Source organism: Pteropus alecto, unplaced genomic scaffold (assembly GCF_000325575.1).
Source record: "Pteropus alecto unplaced genomic scaffold, ASM32557v1 scaffold94, whole genome shotgun sequence".
Lineage (NCBI taxonomy): Eukaryota > Metazoa > Chordata > Mammalia > Chiroptera > Pteropodidae > Pteropus > Pteropus alecto.
Genome location: NW_006437736.1, coordinates 29860 through 41601, shown reverse-complemented (window position 1 = coordinate 41601; position 11742 = coordinate 29860). Strand labels below are relative to the sequence as shown.

At 54.3% G+C, this 11742-nt stretch overlaps 1 protein-coding gene across 2 annotated transcripts in view; it reads left to right on the top strand.

The window, feature by feature from the left end:
* Positions 1-6971, top strand: part of MPST (mercaptopyruvate sulfurtransferase) — an 8159-nt gene extending 1188 nt beyond the window's left edge. For both annotated transcript variants that reach the window (XM_015591430.2, XM_006914477.3), the window contains exons 2-3: positions 2437-3061; positions 6380-6971. In XM_015591430.2, coding sequence (XP_015446916.1) covers positions 2467-3061; positions 6380-6678 — 894 coding nt within the window. In that variant the 5' untranslated portion in view covers positions 2437-2466 and the 3' untranslated portion in view covers positions 6679-6971. The remainder of the gene's footprint in view (positions 1-2436; positions 3062-6379) is intronic.
* Positions 6972-11742: the final 4771 nt, after the last annotated feature.

Genomic DNA, 11742 nt, shown 5'->3' with positions numbered 1-11742 from the left:
CTGTATGTCCAGAAGTCCTTCACTCCCAGAGCACTCCCAACTATGTGCTGGTCCAGGCCTGCCAAGCACACAGGGTCTGACCCCAGCAGTTTCAATGACTCCCAGAGCCTGCTCTCCCAGACCCTCCTCTGCCCCAAGTCCTTTGTGAGAACCTGCCAATCCAGCAGAGAGGGCGGAGCAGGATGACCTAAGACCTCTGACGCCCCACCCAGTCCTGAAATTCGCTGACGGTTCAATGACCATCTATGAGAGGAACTTTGAAGAAATAATGGGATTATTATTAAGCCGTTTTTAATGATTATTAAAACCAGTCGTATACAGTGTATCGTGATAGCCCTCGACATTCATTATTTAACCTTTGCTAACAAGGTGAGGCTTGGAAGCCACATTATAAGAAACGGAAATGGGTCCGGGGGCCTAACATGTCCACCCTCACATCACTCATGAAGCCTCAGACTGGGATTTGAAGGAGAAGGCGGGTGTCTAAGTCCCAAACTAGAGTTCTTTTTACTATAAATGGATCCTTGGTGGGGGAGGGGAGGGGACAAAAGGAAAGGGAAGGGAAGGAGAAAGGTTTTCTTACAAGCCCTGGACCACAAGAGACACATGCCACTTTCACCCTCATATTCCTTGGGTAAGAATCAGTCAAGGAGTCTCATGATGGTAGGGAGCAGGGGCTGTCGTTGTGGTTCACAAATGAGTTCTTCAGGAAGGGGCCAGCAGCATCCTTCAACATCGTCTAGCCAAAGCCCCCCTGGCAGCCTCTTCATTCTGAAAATCAAGCTTCAGTTTCCTGGGCCCCTGAAAAGGTCAAATCAGTTCAGATTTCCTCCTCCTCCAGGATGGCTTTCCACCCCAGGCTGAGCCAATGGCCCCTCTGTGCACACACTGAACTCCAGATTTTCCTCAATTCCATTGTTCCTCAGGTAGGCCTATGGCCTGTCTTTGCCTTTAGGGCTTGGGAAAGTCAAGATTTTCTCAGTGTTCAGCACAGGGCCTGACCATGTGGGCAAAGTCAGCTAGCCAGCCATGAGAGTGTAAGAGGGGCTGAACAAGGTAGCACACTGTGGACTCTTTAGGCCCTGGTCATCACTGACCTGGGGCTGGGGAAGAAATTCAGTCTCAGAAGCTGAAATCCGGCTTCAAATCCTGAGGCTGCCTCCGACCACCTCTATGACCCACTACTGAAGGCTGTGGTGCTTAGCTTGTGGCCTGGCCCACGGCTCCCTCCCCGCAATGCTTGTTCTCTACCCATGCCTTCCCCTTGGTGGCAGGACTGCCTGGTGTGGATGGTTGTGCCCTGCACAGAGAATGGGGTGCACAGCTGAGGGGGTAAGATGGGGGCTGATCTGCAGCTCACACTCCACTCACCCAGCCGTGTGTCCTGGGGTGGGCTTTGCCTCTGCCTGGCAGAAGGAGCACCTTTCTCCAACCTGCACAATGGCACCTAACAGACTAGGGGCTGCTTGCACAGGGGCTCAGCACATGGAAGGTTATGGGCTGACATGTCACGATGGGCTGGTTGATGAGAGCACTCTCAGCCCCCAGGGGAGCAGAGGGAAGGAGTGAGGCACTAAGTCACTGTTGCTATTGCCTCAAGAAGGTCCAGAGGGAAAGCTCAGGCTCAAGGGGCAAAATCTGACCTTGCTGGATCCCAGGGCCTGCGCAGCGCACGTGTCAGTGAGAAGTCTGGATTCTGGTGTCCCAACACCCCTCGACTGTTGACTTGGGTCGAGTTAGGGCACCTCTATGAGCCTCCGTGGCTCAGAGTGTCAGTGAGACAGTCAGAATACCAAACCCCTTCAGGGCACTCACTCAACTAATAATCTAGAGCCTACTCCTTGTCAGTGTCCTGCCCTGTTTTAAGGTATTGTGAGGATTAAATGGTACACAGCAAAAACCCAGTAAATTCCAGCTACTCTTCCTATTGTGCTGCTCATGTAAATATTTGATGAATGAGTTCCTCCAGGAACCTTCCTTGTCTTGCAAGGGAAGCTGGGTGCATTTCAGGAACGGGCTAAGGCTTTTGCCCCTACTTGCCTTAAAGTGCCAGCGGAGCCTTCCCCTGCTCAGTGCCACTCCCTCCTCCTCCCCCACCCCGCTACCAGCAAGCCGCGGTGAGGGGCCTGCCGGGCCCTCTCCGGGGTTCATGGTCATTTGGTCGCTCTCTGCTGGGTATCTATCCTGGCGGGGGAAGGAGGGGAGATCCCAGTGACCGAAGTGGGCACCGGGTTCGCCAGCGCTAGTTTTCTGCGTTCCCTGGACTCTGCCCTCCTCCCGCTCCACCTCCCGCGCCCGCCCTGCCCCAGCCCCTGTTCCAGCCCCAGCCTCCGCGGCTTGGGCGTTTCCCAACCCTCCCTCCTCCATCCCCCCCTCCGCCCCCTTCCCGGGCGGGCCTCTTCTTGATTCCTTCCTAACATCCTCCTTGTCGCCCAGGCCTGCAGCCCCAGCGTCTCCGCCGCCGCCATGGCCCGGCAGCAGCTCTTCCGCGCGCTGGTGTCGGCGCAGTGGGTGGTGGAGGCGCTGCGGGCCCCGCGCGCGGGGCAGCCCCTGCAGCTGCTGGACGCCTCTTGGTACCTGCCCAAACTGGGCCGCGACGCGCGCCGCGAGTTCGAAGAGCGCCACATCCCCGGCGCCGCCTTCTTTGACATCGACCAGTGCAGCGACCGCACATCGCCCTATGACCACATGCTACCCAGCGCGTCGCACTTCTCCGAGTACGTTGGCCACCTGGGCGTGGGCGCCGCCACCCACGTTGTGATCTACGACGCCAGTGACCAGGGCCTCTACGCGGCGCCACGTGTCTGGTGGATGTTTCGCGCCTTTGGCCACCGTACAGTGTCGCTGCTTGACGGCGGCCTCCGCAACTGGCTACGCCAGGGCCTGCCGCTGAGCTCCGGCAAGAGCCGCCCAGTGCCTACCGAGTTCCGCGCCACGCTGGACCCCGCCTTCGTCAAGACGTACGAGGACATGAAGGAGAACCTCGAGTCCCGGCGCTTCCAGGTGGTGGACGCCCGAGCCGCTGGCCGATTCCGGGGCACCGAGCCTGAGCCCCGAGATGGTAACTGCGCTGGGCGAAGGGGCTGGGAGGTCCCCTGGGGCGCGGGGTCAGAAGCACCCTGGGCACATCCCTGGCCTTTAAAGGACGCCGTATGGTTTTAAAGGACGAGATTTGGTTTCTAGTAGCCTCAGTCTCTGAGCCCCACTGGCTTTATTCCTAAAGTGGGAGCAATAATACTTGCCGCCTCATCCCATGCCACCCCCCCGCCAAGCCCCTCACCCGTGCTTGGGGCGGTGACTGCCTCCAAATTCATTGAGAACACAGGGTGCCCTATGTAAGTATGAGAACCCCAAATCCTATGGGTGTAGGGGTCACTGCAGATAGGAGGGGTGGGGGGCAGGCCCAGTTTGGGAGAAGCGTCAAAGGGGTGGGGCCTGATCAGGTCTGCATCATCCCTGAGGGTGATGGAGTGAGTCCCTGAGAGGAGGGCAGGAGGACTCTGAGGCAGGGAGTGAAGGGAGGGCCCTCATGGGGCCAAGGCTGGCAGAGGGCAGGAGAGAGGGGGCAGTAATAGAGGTTGCTGCCCCACTTTGGGGCAGCAACTCAATAGAGGATGTTTGCTGGCCTGGGTTGAGACAAGGCCTTCTGCCTGGGGCTGGATTCCACAGGCAAGGAGTCTGCGGGGAAGCCCCTTGTGAGGTGGGGAGCGGTCCCCACAACGTAGGTGAGTCAGTGGCCACCTGGTATGAGCTTTTTTAATGATCCCTCAGGGTGGTTGCTGTCACCTCACAGAAGAGGAAATGGAGCCTTAGAATGGTGACCTTGCCCTGGGTGTCAGGAGACAGCCCAGCCAAGAGTTGAATTCATGTAATGTCAATGAGCAGCCAAGAATTCCTCAGACATTTCTCTTGTGCCTGCTTCAGAGAGGATATAAGGAACTTGCCACTTCCCCTGGGACGCTCTCCCCGAATGGCACCCACATGCCCCCACATTGGGGTTAGAGTTTCTCTGTGCTGGCAGAGCAGCTTGGGCCCACCCTGTCCTAGCACTGTTTTGGATGGCCTTAGGGCAAGGACGCCCTTGCGCCCTGTGCGTCTTGAAGCTAACCCAGTAGCTCACACAGAACCGATGCCTCAGACAGGTTTGGTAAATGTGGATGGTCCCTGCCACAATAAACCCTGCAGAGTAATGTTACTTTATGCCAAACCGTGGGAAACTGCTGATATCCAACCATCCAGCCCCAGGCAGAAGGCCTTGTCTCAACCCAGGTGGGAAACTGCTGATATCCAACCATTTTTGAACCTACATATGTGGCAATTTCATACAGTTCAGCCGAATAAGGATGCCACCTTAAACTTGTTGGGTCCTTCCGCTCAGCCCCCAGGGCATGGAGGGGTGGGGACAAGGGAGTGGAGCAACATAGGACAGTGAGCAGGAGCCAGACCTGGGTTCACATCCCTGCCCCAGGTTGCGCTGGCTTTGTGACGTCCAGCAGGTCTGGCAGGTCGTCTGATCTCTGAACCAGAGCTTCTGCATGTGTAAAGTGGGAGCAGAACACAGAACTGAAGGGATATGATGAGGGTCAAATGTCAAACGGAAGCAAGTGTGCAATGCACTCGAGAAGTAGGAAGTGGTGTAATTAATGTGTGCTTCTCTGGTTATGGCTCTTTATGGAGGTTCTTTACTTACCCCGGTCTGCTTGCTCATCATGGCATGGGAGATAAGGAGATACACCTGGCAAGCTTGTTGTCAAGGTGGACGAAGCTTGTGTAAAAGCTGGATCCAAACCAATACAGTGATAGGACATCACTGTTCTCATCGTTCCCACTCCACAGCCCAAGAGCTGGCCAAGCGTGCCTATAATTTGCCACTTTGGTCCGGCAGGGAGAGGAAGCCTGCTTTGCTAGGTGGGGTTCAGAAATGGGGACAGCCCTACTCTGACAGTAACCAACCTGTGTTGAGAGCTCACTCTGCTTCCTTGCTCTGGGATGGTCTCTATGTAATGTCTCTGGCTGAGTCCAGTTTCTGCATCTGTTAAGTGGGAATCCGTGTCACATTCCAGTCTCGCTGTGGACTCTGAGTGCTGTCTGTCTATACATGAAGTCCCGTATCGTGTCACTCCACTGCAGTAGGAAACGGAGGCAGAAGCCACCCTAAAGTCGGAATGGCTGAGATTTGAGTCATTGCCTGTGAGAGTTTATTTTGTTGCACTTCTCAGTCCTCAGTGTGAAAATGGGACCATTAGGAACACCTGCCTAGTAGGGGGTGGTGAAAACGAAACACATGTTGGGAGCCCTGGGGAGGTCTGCGGAGTTGTGGATGAAGAAATGACCCTCCTCCTGACCTCGCCCAGGTTCTCGGTGCTTCAATCAAAGTGATCTTTGGAAACCGGAAGTCTCATTTCCCCTCACAGTCATGTCAGAGCTCTGAGTCTTAATCCAGGCCTGCTAAAGTGTTCCCATCCCCCTGGGTTTCCCCTTGGGCCTCCCTCCCCACTGTCTAGGCTTATGCCACGATGACCTTTAACCCCTCTAAGCACCATGCTATTCCCTGCCTCCTAGGAGCCCGTCTGCCTGGGATGCTCGCAGCGCCCACGGCCCAGGCGCCTCTGCCTGGCTGCATTCTACTCACCCTTCGGGGCCTTCTCAGAGAAGCTTCCCCGGTGGCCACATGTGGCTCCGGCATCACAGCATCCCCCCCGCCCCCAGGCAGTGCTGCCTGATGTTAGCACACAGGCCCTGGGGCCTCTCTGCCCCTGCTAAGTTGGACAAGTTAGTCTGTGTGCCTCAGTCTCCTCATCTGTACAAAAGGGAGGGTAGTGATTTTTTTCCCATAGAGTTTTGGGAAAGATTAAAGGAGAAAATGCAGCCGAGGAGCTCAGAACAGTGCTGGGCACAAAGCGAGTGCTTAGTAATGTCAGCTGTTATCTTTTATGATGTGCCCCCCTGTAGTAGAGCCTTCTGATAACATTCATTATACTTGTAATTATGCTGTATTGCCTGTCTCCTCTGCCAGATCAAAACTCCTTGACTGTAAGTGCTACCTGTCCTAGTGAGGCAGAAGTCTTATTTATCTTTGTTGCCCCAGGGCGTGTAGTTGGTCCTCAGGAAACCTGGGGCAGGGTGTGGCTCTGGTGGACTCTGAGTCTTGGGTTCAAATCCCAGCCAGCAGTTTGCTAGACGCACGACCTTGGGCAATATTGAACTTCAGCATCTCCGTCTGTAAAATGGGAACGCCTGTAAATCGCACCTGGGTTTCTTCTTGTGAGGACCATGTGAGATGGTGCATGTGGAGGGTTTAGCGCCCTAGCTGCATGGGAGGCTGTCGGTACCACGGGGCCACTCATACCTGCCTTGTATTTGCTCCTTCCTGCTGCAGGCATCGAACCTGGCCACATCCCCAGCACTGTGAACATCCCTTTCACGGACTTCCTGACTGAGGAGGGCCTGGAGAAGAGCCCCGAGGAGATCCGCCGCCTGTTCCAGGACAAGAAGGTGGACCTGTCCCAGCCCCTGGTGGCCACCTGTGGCTCCGGCGTCACAGCCTGCCATGTGGCACTGGGGGCCTACCTCTGCGACAAGCCCGATGTGGCCATCTATGATGGTTCCTGGGTGGAGTGGTACATGCGTGCCCAGCCTGAGGAAATCATCTCTGAGGGCCGGGGCAAGACCCGCTGAGGCTGAGTAGGACATGACCGGAAACTCAGGTGACATCCGGCTACCAGCTGTGCCCAGCCTGGTTGTTCTGAGGCTGCTTCGACTAGGAGAGCATTTCTTCCTCCAACTCACGGGGTGGCACACGGGGTGACATCGCAGAGGCCAGGAGTTCCGTTGACTCATAGGCTCCCAGGGGAGGCAGGAGAGAAGGTGGCAGTGGGCACTGGGGAAGCGGTGCTGAGGTGGGCCCCACCTCCCTTCTGTTTTACTGGTGAGAAAATAAAATAGCCAAGTGCTAAATGCTTCTTCTTACAGGGCTGCCTCGTGCTTCTTCTTACAGGGCTGCCTCAGTTTCCTGAAGAGCCAGGGGTTCCAGCACACCCATAAAAGGGGGTTCTGTGGAGCCTGAGGGTCTTAGGGATCCTGTCCTTGCCTCTGAGCAGTGCTGGGACCCCGAGCCCTTTCATTCCTGTAACTGCAATGCCCCCAGCAAACCGACCTCCACCCCATAATGCTGGGGTCTCCCTTCTGGCTTCTGGGCCAATTAAGGTGAATCTTGCCGTGCTATGTCTGGAGTCTCACCCAAAGGCCCCAGCGGGGAAGCAGTACATCTCATTTCCAGACAGAGATGGGTCCAAAACTTTATAGGAGGCTGTGGCACACTGGGGAGGCCTGTCCCAGCCCATCGGGGTGTACTGCAGGAGGGCTGAGTTTAGCTGAATTGGAGGAGAATCTAATTTTAGACTCTGGGAGTCTACACTTGGAGGCTAGCCTCCAGACCTCCCAAGGGGTGGGCAGGCCCAGGAATTCCATCCTTTTTGCTCAAGGAAAACCTCTTCCCCCAGGCTTCCCAAGAGGAGGGCTCTGTTCTCCTCCCTCTGGCTTTGTCTTCTGTGCAGAGGTAGATAGAGGTGCCTGAGAAGGCCCCAAATGCCCCATGTCAGAACCTGGGTCACCCCTCCTCATCTTCAAGCCCCCAAGGCATCTCTCAGCAAAGAGCCAGTCCGGCCAGTATTGGGGGGAACCCTAGAAGGAAAAAAAACAGAGGGACAATAACTTTCCCAAGGTCGCACAGTGGATTTATGACAGAGCTGGGACCAGATCCAGATTTTCTCACTCTGAATTTATTCTTCTTTCCACCTACAACCCCCATCACATTTCCTCCAATGATGCTGAGTCGTCTCCCAGGTCCACCGTGGCGGGGGCAGCCAACAGGACAGCATCCTGGTTTCCTGATAAGAGCTCTGAAGTCCCAACCTCTCTGAGCCTCAGCTTCCTCGTCTGTAAACAGGAATAATATGGACTTCAGAAGAAGGGATTTCAGACAAGCACCAAGCAAGAGCCCATTGCAGAGTCCTGCTTTTCTGGCTCAGGGTTTCTCAGCTCCAGCCCTATGACATTTGGGCCAAACAGTCCTTGGTTGGGGGGCTGTCCCGTGCACTGTAGGATGTTTTGCAGCATCCCTGGCCTCTACCCACTAGATGCCAGTGGACCCACTCAGTTGTAACAACCAAAAAGATCTCTAGGTATGACCCCTGTGGGGCAAATGTCCCCTGTGGGGCAAATATCAACCCCAGTTGAGAGCCACTGCTGTAGAAGCAAATAACACAGCTGACCACAGCCCTCGGGAACAGTGTAGACAGAGATCCTAACCTTGGAGGACTCTCTTCCTCCAAAGACTAAGTTTAGCAGCTGAGAAACCTTCCTTTCATGCCGGTGTCAGACAAGCCTTGTTTCCTCTCCCAGGAACGCTCTTGATTCTTCAAGGAGAGGGGTTTGTCTACAAACACATGTGAGTTTGTGATCTCAGCTACCCCATGCAAGGCTACCTGGCCTTGGACACACTGCTGAGCCTCTCTGAGTCTCAGTTTCTTCATATTTAAAATGGGAGTGATAGCACCTTCCTTGAGCAATATGGGGATTAAATGAAAATCCATAGACACTGTTTAGCTTGGTGCCCATCACAGTAAACGGCATGTGTTGTTGTTGTTATTTTTTAAAGGACTTTTACTAATTTAGCATGTTGAGTGCCTCCTGTACTTCCAGCATTGGGTGAGAGAGAGCAATGAATATGAAAATTATGTGTTTGCCTGGGAAAACCTTCCCAATCAGGGAGAAAAAACAGGCCCATTGTGTCATATTTCCAGAGAGAAGGGAGTAATGTGAAAAATCTATTTTACAAGTGAGCTCAGAGAGGTTGAGTGATTTGCCTAAGGGCACACAGCTAGCTCAAGAGAGGAGGAGTCGGAATTCTCAGGGTAGGAGCCTCGCTCGTGGGTCTAACCTGCAGTGGTTTTCCAGATTTGGGGATCCAGGGGAGAATGGAGTGTTTGAAAATGCAGGGTTTGAAAACACATGTGACAAGCTCATGGAAGATGGCCATGTGTCTCCCCTCAGCCCCACCACGAGACACCTTGAGCCATGGGTCAGTGTCGCCTGTGTTGGTCACACCCACCACAGGATTTAAGCAAGGGAGTTTGGTTGGGCTCCCTTTCCCCACCCGAGTCCACCCCGCTCAGCGAGGAACCCAGGCTGATCCAAGCTGATGCTTTTTTTTTCTTCCTGGGAAGGTTCTCAATGGTTCTGCACAGGTTCAGAGGAGACCTGCCCAGAGGTGGGAAAAAGGAAGTTGAGGCTGCCTTACTAGGATGCTCAGAACTTGGGTTTAACTTTGCAGGAGCTGGCTGAGAATAATCCAGGGCCGCCCCGAGCTCCGCCCTGCCTCTAGCAGGCCTGAGTTCTCAGAATAATTAACCACTGGGTGCAGGGGCCCAGCCTCCGCCAGTGTCACCTGTGTTGGTCACATCCACCACAGGAGTTCCAGGCAGGAACTTGCAACACCTGCGCGAGGCTGATGAAATTTTTGTCCACCGGGCAAATATTTGCCGAGCACCCCCTCCGTGTTTCCCAGCCTTTTCTAACCAGCTGCACTGGAATGTGGCCATTCCCTCGAGGGATTGTAGCCCAAAGAGGCCCCCACCCCACACACCATGGAATCAGCTCTGCACGAGGCCCCAGAAAGGTCTGCCTTCCAGACCCTTCCAGTTAGAGCCTCAGCCATCTCCTCTGAAAAATTGGAGCAAGCTCAGCCCTGCCATGCACACAGGGCGGGTGCGATGTCACGTCAGGTGAAGCTCAGCAATCAATATAAGCCGTCACTCCTACCGAAGTCACCCAGAGCTTTGTCACCCGTTAACTCGCAGCGGATGAGTCATTTGGGAGGAGATGAAGTTTTCAGGTCAACTGAAGCTTTATAATTTTGAGCACCAAAATTTTTACCATATTAACCTATTAGGGGGTGGAACGTGGTATACTAAGGGTACCCGAATCCTTGATGGCTTTGTTTCACCCTTCATCACACGGTGATGCCTTCAGGGCTGTGAGCGGGGCCCAGCTGATATGCTTTTCCAGTGCTCGAGTCCTTGCAACTCAGTACTCAGTCGACCTTGCTGACTCCTCCAGAGTCACCAGCTTCTAGGTGGGCCCACTCTCTCTGGACGATGCCACCTATTCCAGTGGCTTGAACCACTGTGTTGAGCTGGGGACTCTCGAATCTGGGCCTCCAGCAGCTCGTTGGACTAAGATCCTTGTGTCCACTGCCTGCTCCTCAGTCCAGGTTCCTGGTCTCAGTATGCACAGCCACTATCCAGGAGTCACCTGTGCCCAGACCTGGCAGTGAATTCTCCTAGACTCCACCTCCCTTGCCCACAGCCGGTCAGCACCAAGGCCTGTGAATTTCTACCTCTATTCCCACTGCCTTGGCCCAGGTCCCCCACCTACCACGCCCAAGACACACACACATGCACAGTCTGTCCTAGCCATTAATCCAACACACCCTCAGGGACAGGCCTTGTACCAGGACCATGGAAGATGAAGACAGACCCTCAGAGGGGAATCGGCCTAATAGGGACAGACAGACTATGACAAGCATGGTGATGAGTACCTGAGAGAGAGCACACAGAACAGGAGACGGGGAGCGGGCAGTCCTGGGTCTGAGAGGCACCTCCACCCAGGGCTGACAGCCCCTCTATGAATTCCTGGGCCATGTCCCCTTGCTCCATGCAGAGATGCAGCAGGGGACAGGGTTCAAAGCACAGCCCCTGGAGGCTTCCAGATCTCCTGCTCCCTGGCTGTGGGTAGGTGCCTTGTTTTCCTCATCAGTGACATGGGGATAATCTGGTACCCACCTCATGGATTCACACAGAGCAATGAGAACAGCCCATCGCAGTAAGCACTGCATACATGTGCTATTACTATGACTAATATTCTGTCCTACTAATCACTCCCACCTTCCTGTGCTGACCCGTATGTCCTTGAGGGTAACATCCTATTCATGGTTCTCTTCCTGGCCTTAGCATGCGAACGGACACGGACAATGCTGAATGAATGTTTGGTGTATATCCTGGTAGGGCTGAGAGAGACCCTAATAATTCCTCCTATTTATTGAGCACCTTTTGCATCCAGAGAGGATGTTAAGTGTTTTATATCCAGTTAATCCAACAACCCTGAGAAATAGGTATTATTAGCCCCCATTTTTATAGGTAAGGAAGGTAGGGGCTCAGGTCAGATGACCCACCCAAAGTCACAAGAAGGTGAGGGCTGGGATTGAAATCCTGGATGGAATGACTATAGGGCATTCATCTCCTGCAAGACAGAATTGGGGAAGGGGTCATAGGAAAGGGGTAGGGGTACTCTCTGGGTGGGGGAGGTTTCATAAGCCCCCCACAAATACATTCACATGTACACATGCTCACACCCTTGTTCACAGGTGAGGAGTAAAGGAACCAGAGGCTAACCGACTTGCGGACTAGACGTTTACTCTGATACATTTCTCCAGGACTCTTGTATAAAAGACGTGTTCCCTCTCTTTAAAGTATGTGGTAGCATCGGCAGAGAAAAATGCAAGGAAGAAGGCAATTGGGTGCTCAAAACCAGGCACAATGATTAACCGAAAGCATGAGATAAGTTGCAGAATCACGTGGTTCAGAATGAGATGGGAGGGGCCTCCAGGAGGTCTCAGGTGAGCTGGATACCAGGGAGCCTCCTGGAACTGGTGCAGTGGGGAGAGTTATTAGCCTGGTAGTG